Source organism: Aspergillus candidus (assembly GCF_002847045.1).
Source record: "Aspergillus candidus strain CBS 102.13 unplaced genomic scaffold BDW47scaffold_91, whole genome shotgun sequence".
NCBI lineage: Eukaryota > Fungi > Ascomycota > Eurotiomycetes > Eurotiales > Aspergillaceae > Aspergillus > Aspergillus candidus.
The window spans coordinates 36,747-62,098 of record NW_020194096.1 but is presented as its reverse complement, the minus strand read 5'-3'; the positions used below and the strand labels follow the sequence as shown (position 1 = coordinate 62,098).

Genomic DNA, 25,352 nt, shown 5'->3' with positions numbered 1-25,352 from the left:
AGGGCTTACCACGGCGATGGTGAGACTCTTGGGGGTGAGTCGCTTGATCACTTCGTTGATTTCGTCGGTGTGGATGCGGAGGCTGTCGAAAGCGCCTGGGGAGGAGAGTTTTACGTGGGCTCTTGGGGATAGGTAGGTGGGGTGGCATCTGGGAGAGGGAATGTCAATGAGTGATGGCTGATAGGAAAGAGGAAGCGGATGCGTACTTTGGTGAGAACTGGCCCTGCAGGCACAGGAAATAGAAATAGTTGTCGTTGCTGATGAGGGTATCATTGACAACTGGGTCCAGCGTGTTGACGACATACTCCCAGATAGACTGGCCGCTGACATCCTTTGCTTGCTTCTCATCCCCCGACAGCCCATTCCGTTTGTAGTAGTCGTCGAGGATCATGTTCCGCTGGTTACGGGGAACGCCCGCAGCCTTCCATGCAAACCACTCGGTTCCAACCACGGCCCAGTGGAGTGGTTTGCTCATAAGCACTGAGCGGATGCGGGGCCAGATTTGACGCTGCTCAGCAATGGTCTGTGCCTCGCAGAGCTTCTGCACCTGACTTTGTAGACCGAAGATCGTGAAGAGGTGGCGGACCATCTTGATGGCGTGGCGTGAGCCTCCGGTCTCGTAGAGTCCCTTGCCGGACTTGGATGTGAAGACGTGTGTGTGCTCCAGCCAGTATTGGAAGGATTGGCTGGACAGGTGAGGGCTGAGTTTGGAAATCAGAAGCTGCCGGAATTCGGGGTGTTTGCCCTCGCCGAAGATCTTCCATGTGTCTCGGTAGCCCAAGGCCTCGAAGCTGGCAACCTTCAGCTCGAGCAGGTGATTTTGATTTGGGTTAAGGTCGACTGCGTGCACTCGGCGAGGGCTCTTCTGGAGATAGTCCAGGATGTTGTCTCCTGCGCTGGTGATGGCCAAGATGACGTCGTCACGTTGGATGTTCAGCAGTCTGTGGTCAACTCGGGGGTCTTCCCAGGTAAATGCGTAGATGTACTCATTTCCAAACTGGGTATGCTTTGGAAGTAGGTCATTGTAGAAGATCCGGTAGTGGTGGTTCTGGTAGAAGGCAGAGGGGAGTGGTAGATTTGACCCCAGGTTTATGACAGCTGATTCGTAAGCCTTAGAGCGAATCTCGCACGCACTCTTCTCTTCCGCTTTTTCCACCCCCTTGCGATGGTCAGCAGGAGAGAGATAAGGCGATTCTGTGAAAGAAGCGTCCAGTTTTTCAATAGAGTCATGTCCAGAGTTGCACGATCGAATGTCTTTCTGGCATCCAACGAAGATGTAGTATGGAATACCTCCCAGGAGGTAGTTTCTCTCACTGGCGGAGATGACCGTGCCAAAGCGGTACTCCAGGTAGTCCCTTCGAGCGGCCTCGAGGCTCACACGATCAACGTCGAACCATGCGCGCCAGAAAACTCGACCAAGCCAGTTGACGTGGCGGTTGAAGGCACCGCCGATATAGTTGCGAGAGGACACATCGACAATGCTTTGCACTAATCCGTTCATTAGTACGTGCAACTGCTTGGATCAGGTACAACTTACCGTAAAAATCGCAGACACCCAGAAGGCCTGACGGCTTCATTAAATCTGTCAACGAATCGACCACGTTGTAATAATCTATCATGAGTGAGCACAACCGATGGAAGGGATATGATGTCAGAATGTACATACCTGGTATCATCGACAAGCTATAGCTCATAGTAATCAAGTCTGCACCAACCGATAGTGATGCACGGGGGTCAACACTGTCTTCGTCTGGTAAGCGGAAAGATCCCGCATTCTGACAGACAACAGTAACATTTTTCCAGCCCAATCGCTGGAACCGTTCACGGGCGACTTCACAAAGGGAGGGCGAAAGATCGACGAGATAGACGTGGGAGAAAAATTGTGGGACAGGCAAGAATGCCGACATGGCTTCGATATTGTATCTAGTTTGTCGTCAGTCGATTTGTCCGTGTTGAGCCAATTACCTCTTCGAAAGCTTACCCAGTGCCTCCGCCAATCTAGTCATGAGTCAGTACTGACTTCGTTTCCACAAGAAGTGATGGTATCTTACATCAACCCAGACGGCCTCTCCAGCTCGCAGCTCCTTGCTATCCACCTTGTATTTCAATTGAGCGGCAGTGAGACCAAGCATATCCTCTCGACCACATAGCAGACGCTTGCGGGTTGCATCGTATACGCCAGCCTGTTCAGTCAATCAAGGAGTCCTGACAAGCAATACCCAAAGCAGTCCATACCTGAGTCTTGTAGAAGCTCTCCAATGCATCCTGTTGGCTTTCTCCACCTTTGTCATGTGGTTTGAGAAACGTCGCGTAGGCAAACTTGAGGTATGTAAAGATCCCGCTGTTGTGGTCGAGTTTCTGCTTCCTGGCCGACAACAGGAAGACAGTAACAACCAATGCGCATACCAAAAAGGCAGTGGCAGCGCAGTATACGTGAAGCCGGTCCGCACGGTCTAATAATGCACCGGCAGGACTGTTGATGAGGAAGTCCATGGTAGTTGAAGTTAACCAAGAGAAGAGCCAATTTCACCTGGCAGGTAAATTGACAAACGGATAGCCACGCTTCCAAGCTCGAGAGAAATAGCGGCTTCTTGAATCAAACGCAACAATTGTGACGAAACCCCTCAGACGCTTCCCCACCACAGCCACTCCATTGTAAAAGGTGGCTCCGAACATTGAGACAGTCCCTCCAGACCCTATCAAGACGACACATGGGCTTGGGTCTGATAAGGAGCACTGGCTCAATACCAGGGAATTGAATCATTGGATGCGGGGAGGGTGGGAAGCAGATCGCCCTATGCAAGCTCCATCTGTCCCACGGGCCCTCTGGTCAATGATGTACCTGAAATCATAGGGTTTGGTAAAGGACCCATTTCCTAAAGCGATCATCTTCGGTAATTCGCAATGTTGGAGGTTGTTGCGACGGGGACTCAATCCGCCAGGACATCCTAAAAAGCTAGTCCAGCCAGCAAGTAAGAGCATGTAATACCAACATGTGTGGACAAGCAGTGGATCTCGAGTTCGATCTGCGTGGAGAAAGTGGGAGTTGGGGCCGGACTGATATGCATTCCGTTGTATGTGTGGGTCGGCCAATCAACAGCCCCGTTGCCTGCACACTTTGGCTTCGCGACTGTCTGCGGTTCATTAGTATTGGACCAGCTCAGGGGCAGTGTTGTTGAATGCGCATGATAATCACAGTAAGTAAATCAAATCAGAATTTCAACGACACGTGGGCTTGTCTACTTTTGATTCCCGTTAAGGCCATGTAAAACCGTCTACGCTCTAGGGCCTTACTACAAGTTTCCAGTTCTACTTATTGACGCAAGATGCCTAGTAGACCCTACATTCGTCCCACACATTCAAAAGGTGTGACTCGTTATCAAATATAGAAGTTTTCTATCGCAGATAACTGAAAGCAACATGTCTTACTTTCAAACTCAATGCCAACGTATGCAGTCCATTCCCTTTGGCCGCCACGAAGGGACCAAGACAAATCGACATACTCAACAGCAATCGTGGATCGAGACACTTACTCTGGTATCTTCACAACAGCACGTCCATCAATCTCAGATCGTCCAAGACGCTGCAACACATCACTAATACAATCAAAGTCGAACCTCTCGATATGTGCCGACACTTCTCCCCGAACAGCCATTTCCATCAACTCATCCATTTCCTTTGCAGTGCCCGCCGAATTTCCAACAATGGTGAGACCTATACGATTATTAGTCTGGCTGAGTCTACTTGGTTGGTTAAATTCCCTCACCTTTGACTATCATGTCAAATGGAGTGGCCGGTAACCTAAATGGCGCACTGGGGATTCCAACGCAGACAAGAACCCCCAGGCTCCGAAGCAAACGCATGCTCTGTGTATAAGCCGCTTCGTTGTTGGCCGTACAGATGACGGCATGCGCACCATATCCGGAAGTCAAGGATTTTACCCCAGCTTCAACGTCGTCGACCTTGTAGTCGAGAAAGCTTGTGGCGCCGAGGGCGAGACACAGTTCTTTTTTCTTCTCGCCACTGAGAGACGATCAGGTTAGGTGTGGAAATGCTGCATGAAGATGAGATGACGAACCTATCAATCGCAATTACTTTCAGTCCCTTTTTGACAGCGATCTGAACCCCCCTGGTGCGATATTAACAGAAGTCTTATACACAAACAGCTGGCATCAACGTACATATGTCCTAGACCTCCACCAGCGCCGGGGAGCACGATCCAGTCTCCCGGGCGGGTCTTTGTCTTGAGAATCGACGAATACATCGCAATCCCAGCTGACAACAAAGTGAGTACATGATACTGTCATCTCGAAGGAGAATACAACTTGCAACATACCGCAAAGCAGCGGCGCGGCCACATCAGGCGCCAGCTCCGAGGGGATCTTCGTTACATGGATCGCTGGGCTGACAAGGTATTCTAGAAAAGGTAAGATACCAATCATGTAGGTCGAGGAAGGTCAATCCTTACGTTGGAATGTCCCTGGTACGTTCTATGTCTTGTCAGAGCTTCTGATGTGCAAGTTTATCCAACGCCCACTTTAACATAGGATTGAAAACATACTGCACCCGCATTTTTCTGCGACGGACACGCCGTATTGTTGACCGCGCAGATCTCACAGTTCAAGCAAGAGCTATACAGCCATCTGCTTTTGATCAGCATCAATGTAACTAAGCCTTTTCAATGGATGAGTAGGTAATATGACCTGATTCCAACTCTCTTCCCCATCCACTCCTGCTCATTGACTCCAGCCCCAACTACAAATCACATTAGCATGTTGAGCACTATCAGTTAAACATCGATCATGATCATCACCATGATATTCATTTGAGAAGTCTAAGTAAAACACTACCTTTCACCACCTTCCCCACCCCCTCATGCCCCGCCACATCCGTCAACATGGGCGTCTCCCCACGAACACTATGCACATCCGAATGGCATATTCCAGAGAACTCCAGTTTAACCAGAATCTCCCCTTCTGCAGGCAATGGCACGGGGTGATCCTTTTTGATCTCCAATTGAGCTGTCGCAGTCGCCCCGGTGGAGGGGAGCACCGCTGCAATCTGGGTCTGGGGAATCGCCATGGTGTAGTTGAAGTGCGGGGTTAGATGGAGATGTTGCCGGGTGCCGAGATGGGGGATTGGGGTTTCTTTCGTAAAAGGGAATATTATCAGGTCTGGTCAGCGTGAAACTTCAGGTTGATAGTTTGTCAACAAGTATAGATGGTGAAATAAGGGCTATGGAATGTGTACGACGCGAACAAAGGTCTCGAAGATGGATAAGATACCCCAGGATGATACGATTGTCCAGGTAGATAAATGGTACCTAGCCCTGGAGTAGATAGTGCTAGACTATACTAGCACTCGGCGATAACAGCCAATTAACAAGATAAGTACACTCTAATCCGTACTTATCGGCATATCGCCAGATATCGCATCCATGATACTCTCCTATCTCACCAGATAAGGAGAATGCTTATCTCCAAGCTGCTGAATCGCTAGGTATCAGAACTCTATTCTCATTTGATCTGTGTAGCTTGACCTGTATATGAAGTCCATGGCTGGTATTCTTCAATTTACAAATCAGCCATGGCAATCGTGTCAGAAAGGGTATGACAATCCTGCACCCCGAACAAGAAGCAGCTCCCCGGATGAAAAAGTAGATAGCAAAGAAGACCATGATACTCAATCCCGGATGCGCTCGAACAATGCAAGAGGTGAACCACAACACATTCGGCTCAAGAAGTTTCTGCCAAATCACCATTCCCCAGATCCCCATGCCATACCGAGTCAAGAAGCTGGACATCATCATCGAATCAATTAAAAAATTATGCTAGTCTCAAAACCCAGGAATCAAAAGGTATACAGTATAAATGACATGACTCTGTCTGGCGCGACAGCGTCCGAATTGTAAAGGAAGAGAAAAAGAGGTATCTCAGGCGGTGGAAGAATGCATGCCCAGGACCTCGGTGGAAGTGAGTTGCGCAGTATATCAAAAAGGGGTTCTATAGCATGACACAAAGACGCCAGCGTTTATGCGTTTTCTGATTGAAGAGTTTGCTGTGGTTGAAAAGAAACAATCAGTACGGGGATGAACAGCGGAGTGGAAACACATGACACGTACCACCAACCAATCCATGCCTTCATTTAGACCCTTGCCGTCAATGGCAGAGCATGCGACAATACTCCAATTTCTATCTCGCAACTCGCCCAACTTCAAGGCCTCCGAGATCTCGCCAGCACCCTTGGCGCCAGGTTGATCTTGTTTATTGGCGAATACCAGCAAAGCCGCGTCGTGGAGTTCCTCCTCGTTCAGCATAGCCGCAAGCTCGTCGGCAGCTGTACCCAGTCGCTCAATGTCCGTAGAGTCGATAACGAATATGACAGCAGCGGTGTTGGCGTAGTAGCACCGCCAGTAGGGTCGGATGGAAGTCTGGCCACCGAGGTCCTGAACAAAAAGGACAATCAGCTACTGCTCGCGATAGCCCACCGTGACTATTGTACATCCGATATGATGGTGAACTTACCCAAACATTGAAATTCAGGTTCCGATAACTGACAGACTCGACATTGAAGCCAATAGTCGGAATAGTGGTGACAACTTCGCCAATCTAACCCAACCAGCGTCGTTAGCCTTCACACCCACTTGACATGTCCAGAAATCAGACAAAACATAGAGTCCCACATACCTTCAACCGATAAAGGAGGGTCGTTTTTCCGGCATTATCCTGGATAACAATCCATTAGCTATGACGTTCCCAAGCCTCCTGGAGCCCAGCATATGCCTGTGACAAACATACAAGACCAAGGATCAGAATCCGAATCTCCTTTTTAGTCCAGAAAAAGGAAAGCAGGCGCGACAATGAGCCTCCCATGTTTAGTCTTGCGGTGGTAGAAACGAAGGTAGTTTGGTCTTGTGAGTGGCGGCCCTGGCGATGAACGACGGGAGGGAGTGCGGGATGCCTAGGCTGAGACGTTTAGAAACAGAAAACAGGGTGGCAGGTCTCGGTGTATGCTGATAAATCTGAGAGTCAGTTATCTGGTATCAGCACAAGAGTGCTTGGGTCGTCAATAAGAAAGATCAGAGGTAATCAATAGGAATCCCGGTCTCGACAAGACAGATCAATCAATAATTAACCAACGTCCAACCTAGGGAGCTGACTAAATACAAGGGCGGTCTTGTGACAGTCATTGGCCGGCGGTCTTTCTGTGGTGCCGATCCACCTGGTCCAAGCGGGCTTGGGCTTTGTCGTTCGGGATGGGGATGGACCGGAGGGACTCTGCGATTATCTACATCTCTTGGGGGTGCTGCTGTACTTATTCGCAATTTATTGATCGACCCAATTTGACTGCGACTGCTGAGGCGCTTTTGACGGGTCGCATGAGGTCAATATCATCCTAACTCTCCTCCTTTATTTCCCCGCAGCAAGGCACGGTGTCTCCGGGCGCTCCCTCCGACTTGAGATAGAACGACATCTCCGACAACTTTCCTCCTTCTCAACCCGGCCTGTGTCTGTCACCCTATCGTCAATCGATCGCGACTTTCCCTCAATCCGGAGGGTTTTCCTTGGAGGCTATACAGTCCCCCAGCTAGGGTATCCAAACTGACACAACATTACCGACGCATCATGGTCGGAAAGAAATCGGGAAAGGCTCTCCTTCGGGATGAAGGTAAGAGAGTCGCAAGAAATGGGTGTTACTGTACTCGCGCTGACTTTGCGCTGCTTACCAGGCCTGGAACGAACGGATAACAATATGGAGTTGTCCAACTGGCCTCAAGTCCCTGCGATCAACCAAAAGAACTACTATACGTACGTCCCCGTCCGCTCCCAGGTTTGAAATTGCGATTTTGTGAGTCCGCTGGCTGACCGATCGGTTCTTTGCTTCGACTACAGGGATTATCTAAAACGGGACGACCAGTATTTGGCATTTAGGCTTCAGAATGAAGAAAACCGGAACCAGATGGCTAAAACAGCCAAGGACCGAGACCGTGCTTTGGCTATGGCCAAGGCAAATGACCTGGGTATCCCTGAGCCAGAGGCGGATGGTGATGGCGACACCAACATGGAAGATTCCGAAGAAGCTGCGGCGGAAACGGCTGGGTCCAAGGTTATCGTGATCCATGTCGGTAGCCAGAACTTGCGGATCGGACTGGCTAGCGATGCCTTACCGAAAACCGTCCCTATGGTGATTGCGCACAAGTCCACTACGAACGAGGCCGAGGATCACGAAGAACCATATCCCAAGCGGCAGAAGATGGATGATGGCTCTGATATGGAGCCCGAGAAACAGTTCGGTCCTGAGGTTCGTCATCAACGTCGGGCTTCCTAGAATCCCACGACTAACCGGTTCCTCTTTTTACAGTTTGCATCACAGTATACGACCATGTGTGCGGAGTTGAAGACGCATATGCGACAGAACAAGCGCCGGACCCTGCCAAACTCGAAGGAAATGGTCATCAACTATAACCGAAGAACTGTCCCAGAGCCTATCTCCGAACACAACGATCCATTGCGCGTGGATTGGACCGAACTTTCGAATCCTCCACCCGAACACATTGCCGGCCAACCGGCACTTAGAATCCCAGACGAGTCGAAACCACGCTATAAACTATATTGGCCGTTACGATATGGGTGGTGCAACGAAAGAGATTATAAGAGCAAACGACTCATGTTCCTGGACTTCTCGCTGATCCTGGAGCATGCAATCAAGAGCCAGCTAGGCCTCACTAGCAAGAAGGAATGGCCACAGTACTCATGTGTCTTTGTCATCCCGGACCTGTATGAGAAAGCATATGTCTGCCAGATGCTGGAGATGCTGATGAAGGAGTTTGCGTTCGCCCGCGTCTGTTTCATCCAAGAGAGTCTAGCTGCTACTTTTGGGGCTGGGTTCACCTCGGCCTGTGTGGTCGACATTGGCGCGCAAAAGACGTCGATATGCTGCGTGGAGGAGGGAATGTGCATCGAGAACTCTCGCGTAAACCTGAAATACGGTGGGTCAGACGTGACAGAGACGTTCATCAAAATGATGCTTTACGATCACTTCCCTTACGCCGACATCAACCTGTGGCGTAGGTACGATTACCTATTGGCGGAGGAGCTCAAGAAGAAGATTTGTACGATGAACGAAGCCAGTGTCTCAGTACAAGTTTTTGATTTCCACCTCCGCGTCGCTGGCCAGGACACGAGGAAATACGCTTTCAAGGCGTATGACGAGGTCCATCTAGCTCCCATGGGCTTTTTCCAGCCCTCCATCTTTGACAATTCTTTGAAAATCAAGGACCGCAGAACTTTGATCTCCCCTTCAGTCGACATATACGATGGTCAGCCGAACGACCCGACGTCTGCAGCGCAGTCAGAGATTCTGTCTTTGGTTGCCCCTCCCACCGCCAGTACACAAGTGAATGGAGATTCGCAATCGAGTACACTGGACGTTCAATCGACACCAAGCCGTTCGCAGCCGGTCAACGCTCTCAGCCGCGTACAGGAGCTGGAAGCTACTACGCCACGATCTTCTGTGGCTGGCTCCCCTGGGCCCGAAACCGTCGGCACGCCGCAGGCTGGGGGTGGTGGCACCTCAGGTGGCAGTCAAGCTCAGAACGCACCGCAGCGTCGTGTACCCACTGTGGAAGAACGGGATGATATTGTCCCGGTTTACCCCCTGGATCAAGCGATCCTCACGTCTATTGCACATGCCACTCGGAATGAAGAGCGCAAGATGCGAGATTTCCTGGGTGGAATCATGATCGTAGGGGGTGGAAGCCAGGTCAACGGCTTCCATGCATTCCTGGAGGAGCGTCTGCAAGCTCTTCGGCCTGGGTTTGCTAAGGAGATCATGATTGGCACGCCTCCTAGAGATCTTGACCCCCAGGTCGTCGTCTGGAAGGGTGCCAGCATCTTTGGGAAGTTGAACTCAACCAACGATAGCTGGATTGGGCAGTTAGAGTATGACAGACTGGGGCATAGGTTGATGGCATACAAGTGCATGTGGGCTTATTAACGGTGCTTCATTGTTTACATGGTTGGTTTGAATCATATGATAAAGATAATAATACTAGTGCTTGATATTATAGGAGCTTTCTTTTAGCAAAGGCAAATGTCCACAATAGATGAATAGATGAATAGGATGGGGCCAGGGCGCTTGTTAAACGTGAAACGATTTGATCTCATTTCAAGAATCCTCAGTGAATGTATTCATGCGAAATGAGCTACTTAGCAGAGTACTTCAGCTATTCCATGTTCTCTTACCTGCCTTCATCTGCCTGTCTTCTCCAACACAATGTCACGTGAATGCACTAGTCGTAAACAACAGGCGGTCAAGATGACAACCCCATCCACCCCAAGTTAGTTTATCCGCGCCCAGAGTGCTCTACCAGGAACTTCAGTGATCTCTCTAAACATTTTCTCTCTGGCCTTCCAGAGCTGTGTCCATTTGATCTTAGTGAGGAAGGCGCCAGATCTCTTGTGTCAACATTGGATATTTCACCACTGTATCTCTCTTCTTCGCGTACGTCGCAAAAAAAATCTCACCGCAAAAGCTATCATAGATCGCTAACTACCTTACCAATAGTGGCCATACCTTCTTCGTCTCCGTCTCCAGCGCCTCCCATTGTCTCGCGATATATCACAGTTGGGGATTGTTCTGGACCTGACATGTCGAAATCTAAGGATAGCAGCTCCTCCGGGGGCTTTCATCAGGAGTACATAGCGTCGTTGCGCTATCGCAATGACCTACCTCCTCCTGACATGCCCCCGAAGTTCTTGGATATTCCCCACGAAGGTTTAGAACGACTCCTCACACCAGGTTTTGCTTCGAACTTGGCTCGTCGCGAAGAACCGAACATTGACGTCGACGCGGAAGGCGGGATGCCAATTGACTTGGTCGGCATCCCGGGCCTTCATTTGGGCGACGAGAGTGGTATGCCGCCGGAATCCCCAGCTCTTTGGGTAATTTGCGTTGGATATTCAGCTAATTCATCGTGAAACTACAGCGATCATGGCTGCCGAGAACCCGGATCCTATCGACCCCGCCGATCTTCCTCTTCTGATGACGCTGGAGCAGCTGAAGAACCCCGCTCCGAAGAACGCGAACGTGAGCTTCTTGCGCCGCACACAGTACATTTCCGCCGGTGTTCGTGCACCGGAGGGGCCCAAGGTCACTCCAATTCGGCCTAAACAGCGCCAGAACGATAAGGCGAAATCGCAAGACGACCCCGCCTACGTTAAGAAGTACATCCAGAAAGGATTCGATATCGCATACCCGGAGAGCAAGCATACGGGCGACGACACAGCGAGTAAAATCAAGGGGCACACAGCCACGAAGCTCGAACACGATGCATGGGCTACTCCAGTTCACCCTGATAATCCTAAATTGAAGCCTGTTGGCTTCTACCCTCTGCTGCCCGACCTGCAAGGGTTTCCCGACCCTGGCGGTTTCGTTCAGTTCAAGTTCGACAAGGCGCCGGTTCAAGATTTCTCTGGAAAGCGAGACAAGCGAATGGATGCTGCGGTCCTCCTCCCGTCGGCACCCGAGGAACGTGTCTGCCAGGAACACGCGACCAAGGCCACCTTGCATAAGACAAATCCCAAACTCTATCCCGATCCCGGCCCTATCCCGTGGGACTACGATTTGTTCCTACCTGAGAAGAAGGATTCGGCGAAGGATGTCCTGGCGAGCATGCATCTGCCCAATCCGGACCGCAACAACGAAGAACTATATACCAACGAAGGACCCGATCATTCCAAGTTCCACCGTTACACACGCATCCGCACTTATGCCACCAGCGCACAGACTCTCGGGGCTGATAACAGACAAAAAGACGTTGCGCTTACCCTTTTCGATCCCGCAGAATTGAAGGAAGGGCAGGCAAGCGAAGTATCGACCAAGCAGAAAGCCGCCTATTACTATCCGATCCTCGGAAAGACACGCCTGAAGCCCGAGCGTGCACGTACCATTGCCCAGGCGGGTCTGGCGCCTACGCGCCCCAAGACAAAGGAAGACCAAGTCGACCAGCTGCAAGTCGTGGTGCGCGATCCTGACGAAGCCGAGGTGTATAAGCGCGGTCTGTACAGAGCCGCCATTGACCCGAAATTTGCCAAAACGATGCCTCCGCCCCCCGAGGAGCCGGAGGAGGAGGCGGTCCAGGAGGCGGAATCGCCTAGAGAGAATGAGGATAGAGATCACGAGCCCGCTGGCGGTGAGGAAGCGGACCGGATGAGTGATGAGTAGCGCATTTCCTCCTGTATATTCGAGTCAATGCCTTCTCAGGCTTGCTCTTCTCCTTTTATTACTTTTACTTGAACACACTGGCTCCTCCCGGTTTGCGACGTGTCATAGATAGCCTTTTGCATCTGCCTTTTTCTGCCGAAATGCTTGGGGCCATACCCTGCGTCCGCATCTAAAGCAGTGTTCAGGCTATCAGCGACGCGCAATCCATATATTGAAACTGATTGGCGGTGGGCGATGAGGCAGTGGAATCAAATCGCTCTGGGTTACTGGCGTTGGGTGGCATACATGGAATGGAGTTTATAGCGAAAACTGATCGTTGGATTAAGTCTCAATGATTTTGTATGTACCTGTGACAATAGCACAAAACTTGCCTAGTATATCTTGTCATTATAGAACGTTGTCTTGGGGCATGATCTTTCGCATACCATTCCTAGGGAGAAATGAGCCAGGGCAGAGACGGACGTGGTGGTTGAGGCCTTACCGGCCTGGTGGCCTGGTGGGTGCCTTGATGGTCTATATAAGACCCCTTCTTCTCTCTTCTCTGTCTCCCATCCCTTTCAACTGTCTTTGGAAGGCCGTCTTAACCTTTTTGACACCATCGGTGGTGTCTCGGACATCCGTCTTGGGAGTTTGTATATTCAGCGCGCTATTGTACATCCTTAGCTACTGGGTACTTACCTAGACCCGATGAGGAATAGCGTTCAGGAACAGGTCAATCAATCCCCATCATTCCTAAGAACGCGGCGATCTCCAACAACCAAGCCAATGTGTGCAACTTGCAGCACATGATCTAAATTCTAAAATAAGAGGGAACCCATTGGTATACTGGGTACGATAGCAGGCTTAAACATACCACCTTTTGTGTTTTACATCTGGCTCGACGTGGTTGACTATCCGTATCAAGTTATCAGCGTTGTATCAGCACTCATACTTCTACTTTACAACGAAACCAACAGCAGTGGCTGGAGAAGCTAGTTATGGATGATCTCCCTCGTCCGGCTAAAAGGCCTAGACTCTCTTCTTCTGCTACATCTTCCACGGAGAGTCAGAGTCCATCTCCACCGCAACCTCCCCGAGAACGTGTGGCCTTGGCATCACTACATCGCTCCATCACACCCCCTCGCTCATCGCACAACAACACCCCAAGAAAAAGTCGGTCGACTTCAAAATCAACATCCCAAAATAACTCTAAACCCCAAGTTATACCTTCACCATTCCAACTCACCCAAATCCGCGACCTGCCCCGCTCCAGCAATAACAATGTAGACACCATCGGGCTGCGTGATATTCTAGGCGACCCCATGATTCGCGAGTGTTGGCAGTTCAATTACCTCTTCGACGTGGATTTCTTGATGAGTCAATTTGACGAGGATGTGAGAGCACTAGTGCAAGTGAAGGTCGTTCATGGGTCGTGGAAGAGAGAGGCACCAAATCGGGTGCGAATTGATGTACGCCTGTCTCTTCTGCTAGCTTCTCTGTTCTGTTCTATAGAGCGCATCGCATGTTGTATGGCCGGACTAACAGCCTCCAGGAAGCTTGCGCACGATATCCGAATGCGGAAGCTATCGTGGCCTACATGCCTGAGCCTTTCGGGACGCATCATTCCAAGATGATGATCTTGTTGAGACATGATGATCTAGCTCAGTATGGTGCTCTATCGCTTTATTTTTGACCTTTATTAACTTCATACTGCAGGGTTATCATCCACACTGCCAACATGATCCCGGGAGACTGGGCGAACATGTCTCAAGGCGTTTGGCGCTCGCCTCTCCTCCCTCTACGCAAGCCATCTACCCAAAACAGCCCAGAGTCCGAGGATTCAGCTGCTTTTGGCAGCGGAGCTCGGTTCAAAAGAGACCTTCTTGCTTATCTTCAAGAGTATGGGCAGAAGAAAACAGGCCCGCTGGTTAATCAGCTAGCACAATATGATTTCAGCGAAGTTCGTGCGGCATTAGTGGCGAGCGTGCCGTCGAAACAGAAGCTCGATGAGACATCAGATTCCAAGACACCGCTTTGGGGATGGCCGGCTTTGAGAAATGCGGTGCGCAATATACCAATAGCACAGGATAAACCAAGAACGACTCCGCATATTGTTACTCAGGTGTGCCTCACTCATACTTCCAACTCTAGGGCTATATAGTGTCTTCATATCACTGACTCATGCAGATTTCATCAGTCGCAACCCTCGGCCAACAAGACAAATGGCTCAAAGAAGTCTTCTTCGAATCTCTATCGGCAAAGACCTCACCAGCAGCCCAAAACCCAAAGTACTCCATCATCTTCCCAACAGCCGACGAAATCCGCCGTTCCCTGAACGGCTACGGCTCGGGAGGGTCAATCCACATGAAATTGCAAAGCGCAGCGCAGCAGAAACAGCTCGAATACATGCGGCCCTACCTCTGCCACTGGGCAGGAGACCAGGCCAACGCGGAAGACAACCACCGTCTTCAAGACGCAGGCCGTCGTCGTGCCGCGCCCCACATCAAAACCTACATCAGGTTCTCCAACACGGAGACCATGGACTCCATCGACTGGGCGATGCTCACGTCTGCGAACCTCTCCACGCAAGCTTGGGGCGCCGCGGTGAACCGCAACGGCGAGGTCCGGATCTGCAGTTGGGAGATTGGGGTTTTGGTGTGGCCAGAGCTGCTGGCTGGGCCGGAGCCAGGCTCTCACCCCACGCTCGTTCCCTGCTTCAAACGCGACGTGCCAGATGATTTAACGGGTAGTGGTGAGGATCCGCACGAACAATCAACCGTGATCGGACTCCGCATGCCCTACGACCTGCCTCTGTCCCCGTACGCACCAGACGCTGTGCCCTGGTGCGCAACCGCCGACCACACCGAGCCCGACTGGCTGGGACAGACATGGCTGGTGGAGGAGCCTTGACCCTACACCAACCAATATATCTCTGACCAGTATACACAATACACACACCCAGACCAAAACACGCCAATATGCTCATCAGATGTCTTAAGCCAAACTATCGGAGATATCATTTCTATCGGACATAGCCATATTCAAGCCTCCACATGCGGGTTCCGTATCCCTTCCATTCCTCAAACAGTATCGGTATGGCAATTAGGCGTCACGGGTTCCGATCTGCTCGATGAGCTTGCTGACCTCCTGGATGTACAGGGCCTGGGCCCGGGCAGCGCTGATGTGGCTGATCTTCTCCCACGCGGCGTACTTGTACTTGGCCTGTGGAACTCGGTTAGACCATGTAGATAGAAAGTTAGTTCAAAGAATAAGGGCAAAACATACCTCAAGAGCAAACATGCCGGGCTTCTCAACCTTCTGTCCATGACCCTGCTTGAAGTACGCATACAGCTAGAAACAAACCACGTCAGTCAACCCGTTTTTACTTTCCCTTTGTGAAAACCACCCATATCCTCATCACACCCCTCTTCAAAAAAAAATCAAAGAAGGAAAGGGAAGAATACCGCCAGCTTCTCATCCGTACTCGGCTCCTTCTCCAACATCTTCACCAACGCAGCTGCAAACTCAAACCCGGCCTTCAGAGCCTTGCCCTGCTCGCCCTCGGCAGAGGCATCGTCGCCGCCGGCGAGAACAGCCTCGACGATAGCCTTCAGGAGGTCGGCGTTGACGGGGTCGGAGGCGGTTTGCACCTCGGGGGTGAACTTGGCCTTAGATTGGGCGAAGGAGAGGTTCGTGAGGAAGGGTTCGAGGGACATTTTGGCTGGTTGTCTTTGTTTGTTTGTTTATTTATCGATCGGTTGGTTGGAGTTTGTTTGTTTGTCGGTGGTGGTGGTGGGTTTGGAAAGGTGTTAAGGTGGAGGGGAAGCGGAAGTTGAAGGGAAGGGAAGGGAAGTGGGGGATTTGGTGGGGTGGGGGGAAATGACAACACTCTTTTCATCCGTTCACTCAACTCAACGTTGGGATTCCGGTACTGGATGTTAGCTTTACGACACCACTAAGTGGTCACATGTGTGATCATTCGTATCACCAGGTGTTACTGATTCGTTCGTTGTGTACATGTGTCTAATTATCGCAACACATTATGTCCAGTCCAGCGATCGATCCTTCGGTCCCAAGACCGGGTCATCACTATCTATATACATCATGCCCCCAAATGGTTAACCAACGCCACCTATGCAGACCAAACAGTATCTCGCTGCAACAAGATAAAGAAGAAAAAAAAGTACAGTAAAGGAGACATGATAGGTGGAATATCCAGCAAGCACTACTACCAGTCCACAGCCCATCCATTCTTGGTCAAGAACTCTTCGCACGCCGCCTTGAGCGCGTAGTTCGACCGGAGATCGTTGACTGTCATTGGTACCCGGGTTATGGGGTCGACTCCCGACTGCTGCACGTATTTGGTGATTCCGAGGCGGTCGAAGCTGGTCCCCGATGGGGTGATGACTGGGTCGTGCATGATCTCGAAGGTGATTCCGTCGACGAGGTAGTCAGGAACAATCTACAGAAAAACCCAGTCAGTTGCGTCATCTTTCCTCAGTAGAATTAAGACAAGCAGTGCCTGCTTAATAGGGTTCAAGGATAGTAGGGAGAGACTTACCCGTTCCTGAACCTCCCCCTTGGACGCAATCCGGAACGCCTCGCGCACATTGTTTATGTTCTTCTCGGCATCCTCCCGGAGAGCCTTTTGGTCCTCCCCGCACCCAATCTCCCCGATCTCTCCGCGATTCAGCTTCTCCTGCAGTTCGCTGAGACCGCGGTTCAAGTCCGCCTCTATAAGCTGCTCCACGCTGCCGAGCGTCGCGTTCAGTTCGCGCAGGCGCGATGTCTCCTTCGCAGCCCAGATCTGCTGCTTCGCGCGCAACACGATCTTGGACAGATTCTCCGTTTGCGCATTCTGCGCCGCGAGACTGGCGCGGTAGCCGTCAATCGCCACATCATAGGCCTCCTGCGGGCGCTGGAGTCCCACTAGCGCCTGCGCCAGGTACCAGCTACTCTTGAGACTGGCAGGGTTCTTGTGTCCGCCGTAGAGATCGATGGCGGCGCGCGCGTCGTGTTCCACGTCGGCCCATTTCTCGAGACGGATGCGGGTGAGAGCGCGATTCGTGAAAAAGGTGGGTTCGCGGGGATTTTTCTGGATCCTGTGATGGTGGAATTACCGAAAGAGGTCAGCCGGTTGAACTTTTTTGGTTTCTTTTCTTTCTTTTTTTCTCTCGGCTCGGAATAGGATTGGGATTGACAATCAATGGCTCCCCGCGACACGCTTCGCTTCGCGGGATGTAACACCGGGGTTGCTTAACAGGGTACAACACTCACGCCTGGGAGTACAAGTCTTCCGCCCCGCTATAGTCACCCTCCTTGAAGAGCCGATTGCCCTTATCCTTCAGCTCGAATGACATAATAAAGGCGGGTACTTGAGTTCTGGAACGGTCTGGAGCTGCAAAATCGTACCGGTCACGCGTACAGAGTTGAAAGACCCCTGAATAGGTTGTTCCTTAGTCTTTCCCTTTCGGTTGTTCCGTGAAGTTCGCGGAGGGGCCGGTCGAGAGTGGGGCACTTTTCTGCCGATGATCCACCACGATGCGTCAGGAAAGGATTCGTTGACGGGACACGTGCGGCGAAAAGAAGGGCGAAAAGAACAGCGAAGGATGGCGCGTGAGCTCTAGAGTGGATCTCAGGTGAAAGGGTGCAGGTCTATCGGCCGGATGAGTCGAGTTTGGTATGGGATCTCCTGGTGCTGATGCTCATATGACGCTCTAGAATTCAATTATATGGGGAAACCTGGCTTCCCGCTCGGGGTTTTGACTGTTCTCGGAGGATTACAAGGACCAGAGCATGAAAATTCGTTCGACCCGGCAGCAGGACAAGGGAAAGCGTTGCCCATTGCAGCCAGACCTGCTGGCTGGGTTGTTGTTCCAATTATACACGAGCAACCTGGATGAAGATCGAAGCGGATCGATCCCCACAGAATCGGCGGGTGAGTCAGCGTCCCGTTATTGAACTAGGAACTATACAGATATCGTGGTCCTACTGAATTGCTACGGTGTTAATTAGCGGAGTTTCAGTCGAGATAATAGTTTGTATTTGATATAGGTCTCATCCTATACTACAATTCAGGAAGGAATTTGAACGGAGATCCGGCCAAGCATAATCATCCCGTCGCTTCGTGGTATCATAGATTCGTTTGACGCAAAAGAAAAAAAAAAAAATGTGGAGAACGATATATCCAACGTCCGGACATGCCCAAAATAGAGATCCCGACGGAAGACAGATGTCGATCATCAAGATTCACCGCCAGACAAAAGGATCCTTTGGATGAAGGAGGCAGGTGATGTTGGTTCGAGGTGGATCCCAGCACCATGGTTTCTTTTTTCTCCCTCTCTTTTGATTTGAGTTTTTAGTTGTGGGCTTTTTGACGACAGGGACGACTTAGGCCTTGCCAGCGAACTGGGCCTCGTAGTCGGAGATGGCCTGGACCTTGGAGGCGGAGGCGCTCTTGGGGTCAAAACGGTAGGTCAACCACTCCGTGGCGAGCTTCTTCGCAAGCTCGATGCCGATGACACGCTGGCCCATGCAGAGGACCTGCGCGTCGTTGGAGAGGATCGAGCGCTCCACGGAGAAGGAGTCGTGGGCCGTGACGGCGCGGATGCCGGGAACCTTGTTGGCGGCGATGGCCACACCCAGACCGGTACCGCAGATGAAGAGACCGCGGTCAGCCTTGCCCTCGGCGATGAGTTTGGAGCCGTCGACAGCAGGGTGAGGGTAGGCGGTCTTGTCGGAGGTCGAGTTGACACCGACGTCCTGGACAGAATCCACGAGGGGGTTCTTCTCCAGGATGGCTTTGATGGTCTCCTTGTAGGGCTGGCCAGCTTCGTCGCAGGCCATGACGATGCGGAGGGGCTTGAGGTCGGACATTGTGAAGATGAGTAGTGAGATGAGGATGAAAGGGATGTTTTTCTAGTTGTATAGAATGAAGAAGACTGAAACTTGAGTCTGTTGATGAAGAATGAAGAGACAAAGGGGAAACCGTCAGCACAGGAGGGGAATTCGAGGACACTTTATAGTTGAGTTTCAACCCCTCTCCCCCAGTCCTTGCCCCCTCGCGCGACCCAAACTTTGGAGGGACCAGTGCTGATGGCGCATGGGGCATCAGGGGAGGAGAGGAGGCTATAGTGAGTGGCCAGTGGCTAGTCCCGTTCCGTGCATTTCAGCCAGTCGCGTCCAAGGTCTAAAACGCCCAGACAAGACTATCTTTCTAGTCCTTTAGTGAATGTTGCGTCCTGCGCAACATGCAACTTCGAATGAGACGGCCATTTCTCCACTGGTTGGGGAGAAGATCCAAACACGCAACTACTTGCGCCGGCTCGAGGAATCAGAGGCTTTGTTCGAGGCCGGTTCTTGGTTATCGCTACCCCACCATTGCGTCATATGCTCTGGTATCAAATGAAGAAGCGACAGCACGGGTTACAATTGCAGTGACTTTGACAAATTGAATCCAATGAGAGTGGCTGTTCATTTTCGATCCCCTTGCAGTGAAAGTGATTTGCATCGGACCGTTTAGGAAGCCAAACAGCCTTCAGTTTAGGTTCACCGGACATTCATCTACTGCTGCGACATGGGATAACGCCACCGCCGTAGGTGTGCCTCAGCGGCATACAGATTACTATTCTCGAATTAATTACACCAGTCCAGTTTCCTGTCCTCGTCTATTGCTAGCCTGACAACACCGATGTGCTGGTGGAGCTTGTCTCTATAGCCCGCTATACCTCCCTAGCGCCTAGTGTCGGAGGCCCTATCACTAAAGCTCGGGAGTCCGGGGGGCTTCGTATCAAACCGGTTTGAATGAGAGTGGTCTCATTTCACAGCTCGGGGCACAGCTCGCCGTGTATGCCATCAACCCCTGCTATAAAAGGGAATTCTCATATTTGACTCCGATGGGTGATATCCACCAATCGGACGCTTCTGTATCCCTCGCAGAAGGCATATGAGCTAATTCCATGCCTTCAAAAGGAATCGCTCCCTGGAGAATGTTGCCGAGCATATACTAAGATCAGATGTGGTGGCTGTGATTGAGAGGAATAGGTAAGTGAACCCTCATGGGTAGGAGCTCCAGAGTGGCCCAGCGGTCGTATGAAGTCGTAACACTCCTCTGTATGCCTGAGGTGCGTCGACCGATGTGACAGGCTACGGCAATCGGGCCGGAACCAATAAAAGCAAGCGATGGCGGAGAAGAAGCGTGTTGGGCAAGGGTCGACTGGCTCATGCGGGCTGCGGGTGAGAGGATGCGCGCTCAACTTGATTATGAGGGTATTTACGATTGACGATCCATACATCATCATAGTCCTATCAGTTTCGTTGGTGGGATGTGTGGCCGACCATCAGGTAGATTACTATATGATGGTCGATCGCCCCATCACACCCTCATCCAACGCCTCCATGACTCTTGTCGGCTCTCATCATACAAAACCAAAGAGATGGATACAATAGAAACCAGGCAGCACCAATAGTCCATGTCACCTACCAGTTCACTAGCACCTCCTGGTTATTTCCGAACACCATTTGAGAATCGATTCCATCCCGACTGACCCACTCCTGACCAAATGATTGGCGGGGGTCTGACTTCCGATCAATCATGGCAACGGCTTTAGAGTGACCTTCTGATTGGAATGGTTCGAGGGAGCATACTAGCCGATTTCCAAGTAGCCCGGATTGCTACTACCTAATACTTGGTTAGCCCCGTATTGGCACTGCGCTAGTCTAGGCCAGTCTCAGCGGGATGCTCGGGAATGGCTTCATCCAGTCCAGGTCCATCCAAGCCATCCCTCGTTTCGATGGACTTTCTCTACGCCTAGACTTTCTGCGCCCACTTCATTACGCTTTTCTTCCTTGGCTTCATTTGGAAATGGAGGGGGGATGGGAAAAACCGGGCACACCAGCCCCGACGCCATTACCCCTCAATAAGCCCGCTCGTCTCTCCTCCCTCCTTCAACCTTTCTGGTCTTTCCAAGCCTCGTCGGAGAGGTCTTCGCCGGATTAGCTTCATGTAACCCCTCCCGCGGGGTCAAACTATCCAGCAGGTAATCCGAGGGGAAGAAAGGCACGGTAGGAATGAAATAACATATCGATGCTATCGAAACTTTAGTATCATACGTTGCTCGCCGAGCTCGTCTAAGAGGGAGATGGATGCTACTCAGCTCCTCCAGATTATCCACTTTGGAAGTCTCATCCTTCGGTAATTCTATACACTAACAGAACTGACATATCAGAAATCATGAAGTGGACACTGACTGGACATGCGAACGAGTTCTAACAGGCTGGGATGCATCCCGTGGGAGGATCTACCTCTTTCTTTTCTTTTCTTTTTCCTTCCATCTTTTTTTTTCTCTTTCAGTTTCTACTTTTTTTTTTTATCTTGATTTATTTCTGAGCTGGTTGGCTGATTGGTTCTTGGTTACGAGGGGTCCATTTCCCCACACTTAGGGGAAATGGAGACCAGACTACCATCCGCTCGCCTCGGATTCCGGTTTCTCTTCGAGTGTCGGTAGTCTATACACTGGTAAATATCCGGATCCACTTCCCTGCGTCTCATGATTGTCACGTACTGCTACGTATCGGAGCTTAGGTGGGTTGACAGGTAGGCTTGCGATAATCAAATATTCAAGGCCTGCATCAACCTACGTGTGCTTGTTACCTGTATTCGATAGGTTTGATCGACTTCTGCGATTGAGCGCATAGAGGGACAAAGCAACACTGTCTATTAATCAATATCAGCAATCAATACTAAACTAGATACGAAGTCTATTCAACAAGGACACAGCGGAAGATTTCTTCCAACGCCTGGCTGTCTTTCACCATGACTTTTACCAAGGCCGGTGGCCTTCAAACCATAACGAACTTACAAAGACCAGCTAGCTTTCAAGCCTCCTAATCCATACTCTCCCTGGCTTTCCATCTAAAAATTCAGCAATGACGCATCACATCATAGAAGAACAACCCCATCAAAGACAATTGATCGACCACACACGACGCCACAACAAGCTTCCTCCCCAAATAAGCACACCTCACATCGCCCTATAAGGCCCAGGCACAGGCCCAGACACAGCTCAAGCTCATATGTCACACACTAGGTACATTACAGGAGTGTCACGCGGACGCCCTCGTTGCACCAGGGCCATCATTCTATCCCCTGCTGGGCATAGAGTCGTCTATCGGGAAAGCTTGGCCTCAGCCACCGTTTCTCTCCTATCAGATGAGGTCGTAGGGCGTGGCTATTGGGTTTGAATTTAATCCGTAGGGATAGCTCACTGTATATGAGGTCTATCGGTGGGAAGTATTGAGTAAAGATGATAATCCATCATCGTCTTCAACTATCACCATGATAACTACCTACAAACAACAACCTCCTAGCTAAACATACCACGAGTATGTGTCTCGCAGTCTACCTAAATAAATCCTAAGTAGATTTTATATATGCATATGTAGACCTCAACAGGAACATCATTAGCGCCATCGAATACACCGTGCTAGGTTGTTAGAGGCACCACACTCTGCACATCACAACTCCACTCTTGTACCCGCAACGCAACGGGCCGGGATTTCCCATCGCCCAGGTTTGTGGGATGAGTCTATGAATATGAAATATTATAGAACTTATAGAAATTATTTCTGAAAAATACATAACACGTGTATGATTATGAACGCAAGGGGGTCTGAAATCAGTTTTTACTAAGGTAGTTCAATCTCATTGCCAGTTGACTCCCAGGAAAACCATGATACTACAGGGTTGTGCCTATTGGGTAATAGGGTACAATGATGTCATTGGATTATGATATCATTCATGTCTGATAGATGGGGTGGCAAATTGTACCCCTATGTGCTGCGGCATCTACTTCCATCTAATCACTTGCGCTTGGCCCAACTCTCGTTGGGTGTACAGGCGGAATGGGAATTTATGCGTAGACTGTCTTGAGTTTCGTGGATGGTATCTGGTATCAATCAACATCAGACAGATATGCCTTCAGCGTTAAACATGCAATGTGCTTTGAAGCCAGTATTATAGGAGTATCTACAGGATTCGCTTCCTTCTCTATTTATGCTTTAATCTAGAGATGTTTACTCCAGCTTCTTCTGCTCGCGCATCTCCTGCTTCACACGGGTCACAGTCCCCACACCCCCGTAGACAACACCAGTGTACATCATAGCCACCGACGCACCGGCCTTCAGAGCAGCCAACGCCTGAGCGCCGTTGGTGATACCCCCCGAAGCGAAGATGACCTTTCGTGGATCCTTATTTTCAGACTCCGCGCGCTCCTCATCCAGCAGCGCGCGGTAGCGAGCCACCAAGGCGACGGTGCGGTCGAAAAGCTGCGGGCCCGAGTATCCGCCCGTCTCTTGCAGGGTACCTTCCTCCTTCTCCGGAAGGGCAAAGCCCTTGGGAAGCGGCGCGGGGCGGCGGTTCGTCGTGTTGCCGACGATCACGCCGTCGACGCCTGAGGCTTGCACGGCGCTGCAAATGCCTGATACCTGCTCGTCGGCGTCCTCGTCTGGACTGACCTTGACCATGACGAAGGGCTTGGTCTTCCGGTCGACGCTCTTGGCTGCGCCGACGACAGCCGTCAGAATGGCTGTCAGCGGGGCCGTCGCTTGCAGATCGCGCAGGCCGGGCGTGTTCGGGCTGGAGACGTTCACGACAAGAATGTCGGCGTACTTGGCTACGCGATCGACGCAGTATACGTAGTCGTTCTTGACGGCCTCGAGGTCGGAGTCGGGCGTCGACTTGTTCTTGGCTACCTGCACGGCTAGCAGCTTACCGGGGATCAAGCTGCCTGGGGGAACCTCGGCGTCGCCGTTCAGCACACGCTCAACCGCAAGTTCGTGTGCGCCGAAGCCGTGGGCGTAGGCGTAGTCGCGCACGCGCTGGTCCAGGAGTGCCGCCATGTGGTCAGCACCCTTGGAGTTCAGCCCGTATCGGTTGATCATGGCCTTCTGGGACGGCAGGCGGAAGACACGGGGTCGTGCGTTGCCATCCTGCGGGAGAGGAGTCGTGCCGCCGACTTCGACGATAGCCGGACCGGTCGCAAACAGCGGGTCCGGGATCTCGGCGTGCTTGTCCAGACCGCCGGAGATTCCGATCGGGTTGCAGAGCGTATATCCAAAGACCTAAATCGGGGGAGACGCGGGGCGAGACTGGCGGTTAATTATACGCTATTATCTCGCCAGCAGGGTCGGGAGTAAGTGGTTTACCTCCGTCGTCAAAGCACCGTCTCCGTCCGGGTTTCCCCTCTCGCGCGGATGAAGTCCGTACTCGTACAGAGTCTTCAGTGTATCCACGCCGACATGATGCGCATCCTCCGCATCCGGGTACAGCATTCTGATCAGCGGAACCACGCCATATCTGTGGATACTCGCCCGTGTGTCTGTCCCGTAGAGGTAGCCAACGAGTAAGGTAGCGGCCACCGTCGTCCCCCAGACGGTCCTCCGTAGTGTGCGGCTTTTCTTCTTGGGCACCTCCTTGAAAGACTCCTTTACCGGCTCTGTCACCTTCTCCGCAGCCTTTTCCGTCGCCCCGGATGCCTTGTCCGAGGAGTGGCGGTAACCGCCCGGCGGACGCACTAACAATCCATTGGCGATCGACGGCCGGTGCAGATAGCGAAGGGACTGGCAAGCGCGAGCTCTGGGGCCGAGCGACCTCCACGCCAGGTTAATTGAGTTTGCAGCCATTGTGCCAATTGTTATCGGATTTCCCAAGATATGCACCTAAGGATCAACCATGGAAAAGCGGGTCTAGACTGTTGACATGATAGTGTGTTAGTCACTGTTTATTATAGATTTTCCAGCAATAAATTGGCAACTGGCACAGAACGCAATGCCATGAAATCACCCCCCGGAAAGCTCCAGTTCAAGAATGACATCAACCGATATGCACCGGCCTCCGAACCGGCATTCTTGTCATTCGAGGGTCCATAGGCAAAGTCCAGCTCAACTCACCCTCGAGTAAAAACAGCCCTGTGGCTACTGGGAGTGTCAGAATTTCCTACCCAAACCAGCTGAACAGGTTGAGTCTCGCAGGGCCGGTACCTGAGGATGATGCAAGTTCGATCGAAGGATTCCTGGTGATTCTCGTCGGCTTCCGACGCATGTGGCCGGCGGTCAATATTTTGTCCGGCAGATCCAGCATTTGCTCCAGG

The 25,352-nt window shown here is 51.4% G+C and overlaps 9 protein-coding genes across 9 annotated transcripts; 2 read left to right on the top strand and 7 right to left on the bottom strand.

Moving 5' to 3' along the window:
- Nucleotides 1-9: 9 nt before the first annotated feature.
- On the bottom strand, nucleotides 10-2,493 carry BDW47DRAFT_129929 (class I SAM-dependent methyltransferase; the record flags this gene model as incomplete). Its single annotated transcript, XM_024817043.1, has 7 exons — nucleotides 10-148; nucleotides 207-1,488; nucleotides 1,538-1,612; nucleotides 1,667-1,923; nucleotides 1,982-1,998; nucleotides 2,052-2,183; nucleotides 2,236-2,493. Coding segments are annotated over 7 exons (2,160 nt in total), but the record flags the coding sequence as incomplete, so codon positions are not given.
- An 840-nt stretch (nucleotides 2,494-3,333) lies between these two features.
- On the bottom strand, nucleotides 3,334-5,298 carry BDW47DRAFT_95264 (zinc-dependent alcohol dehydrogenase). Its single transcript, XM_024820296.1, has 9 exons — nucleotides 4,851-5,298; nucleotides 4,704-4,755; nucleotides 4,562-4,643; nucleotides 4,469-4,490; nucleotides 4,337-4,417; nucleotides 4,182-4,275; nucleotides 4,079-4,129; nucleotides 3,767-4,023; nucleotides 3,334-3,714 (listed from the first exon to the last, which is right to left on the bottom strand). The coding sequence occupies exons 1-9, from the start codon at nucleotides 5,080-5,082 to the stop codon at nucleotides 3,530-3,532; spliced, it is 1,056 nt and encodes a 351-aa protein (XP_024667477.1). The 5' UTR covers nucleotides 5,083-5,298; the 3' UTR covers nucleotides 3,334-3,529.
- A 217-nt stretch (nucleotides 5,299-5,515) lies between these two features.
- On the bottom strand, nucleotides 5,516-7,163 carry BDW47DRAFT_113947 (ADP-ribosylation factor family protein). The gene is made up of 5 exons (XM_024814537.1): nucleotides 6,798-7,163; nucleotides 6,687-6,725; nucleotides 6,525-6,608; nucleotides 6,122-6,445; nucleotides 5,516-6,057 (listed from the first exon to the last, which is right to left on the bottom strand). Exons 1-5 carry the CDS (start codon nucleotides 6,870-6,872, stop codon nucleotides 6,031-6,033), a joined length of 549 nt encoding a protein of 182 aa, XP_024667476.1. The 5' UTR covers nucleotides 6,873-7,163; the 3' UTR covers nucleotides 5,516-6,030.
- A 462-nt stretch (nucleotides 7,164-7,625) lies between these two features.
- Nucleotides 7,626-12,597, top strand: BDW47DRAFT_135188 (putative chromatin remodeling complex subunit (Arp8); the record flags this gene model as incomplete). The annotated part of the gene is made up of 7 exons (XM_024818270.1): nucleotides 7,626-7,668; nucleotides 7,730-7,808; nucleotides 7,893-8,301; nucleotides 8,362-9,983; nucleotides 10,382-10,503; nucleotides 10,567-10,914; nucleotides 10,988-12,597. The coding sequence occupies 7 exons, from the start codon at nucleotides 7,626-7,628 to the stop codon at nucleotides 12,223-12,225; spliced, it is 3,861 nt and encodes a 1,286-aa protein (XP_024667475.1). The 3' UTR covers nucleotides 12,226-12,597.
- A 929-nt stretch (nucleotides 12,598-13,526) lies between these two features.
- BDW47DRAFT_121211 (tyrosyl-DNA phosphodiesterase 1) lies at nucleotides 13,527-15,114 on the top strand (the record flags this gene model as incomplete). Its single annotated transcript, XM_024815592.1, has 4 exons — nucleotides 13,527-13,673; nucleotides 13,757-13,869; nucleotides 13,921-14,326; nucleotides 14,392-15,114. 4 exons carry the CDS (start codon nucleotides 13,527-13,529, stop codon nucleotides 15,112-15,114), a joined length of 1,389 nt encoding a protein of 462 aa, XP_024667474.1.
- A 192-nt stretch (nucleotides 15,115-15,306) lies between these two features.
- On the bottom strand, nucleotides 15,307-15,920 carry BDW47DRAFT_129923 (acyl-CoA-binding domain-containing protein; the record flags this gene model as incomplete). The annotated part of the gene is made up of 3 exons (XM_024817042.1): nucleotides 15,307-15,426; nucleotides 15,490-15,555; nucleotides 15,669-15,920. The coding sequence occupies 3 exons, from the start codon at nucleotides 15,918-15,920 to the stop codon at nucleotides 15,307-15,309; spliced, it is 438 nt and encodes a 145-aa protein (XP_024667473.1).
- Nucleotides 15,921-16,185: 265 nt separating this feature from the next.
- BDW47DRAFT_113940 (putative U-box domain protein) lies at nucleotides 16,186-18,223 on the bottom strand. The gene is made up of 3 exons (XM_024814536.1): nucleotides 17,482-18,223; nucleotides 16,766-17,306; nucleotides 16,186-16,666 (listed from the first exon to the last, which is right to left on the bottom strand). Exons 1-3 carry the CDS (start codon nucleotides 17,562-17,564, stop codon nucleotides 16,433-16,435), a joined length of 858 nt encoding a protein of 285 aa, XP_024667472.1. The 5' UTR covers nucleotides 17,565-18,223; the 3' UTR covers nucleotides 16,186-16,432.
- BDW47DRAFT_113939 (RpiB/LacA/LacB family sugar-phosphate isomerase) lies at nucleotides 18,224-19,461 on the bottom strand. Its single transcript, XM_024814535.1, has one exon. The coding sequence runs from the start codon at nucleotides 19,078-19,080 to the stop codon at nucleotides 18,595-18,597; it is 486 nt and encodes a 161-aa protein (XP_024667471.1). The 5' UTR covers nucleotides 19,081-19,461; the 3' UTR covers nucleotides 18,224-18,594.
- A 3,773-nt stretch (nucleotides 19,462-23,234) lies between these two features.
- Nucleotides 23,235-25,236, bottom strand: BDW47DRAFT_95182 (dihydroorotate dehydrogenase 2). The gene is made up of 3 exons (XM_024820295.1): nucleotides 25,046-25,236; nucleotides 24,409-24,953; nucleotides 23,235-24,324 (listed from the first exon to the last, which is right to left on the bottom strand). Exons 2-3 carry the CDS (start codon nucleotides 24,883-24,885, stop codon nucleotides 23,278-23,280), a joined length of 1,524 nt encoding a protein of 507 aa, XP_024667470.1. The 5' UTR covers nucleotides 24,886-24,953; nucleotides 25,046-25,236; the 3' UTR covers nucleotides 23,235-23,277.
- Nucleotides 25,237-25,352: the final 116 nt, after the last annotated feature.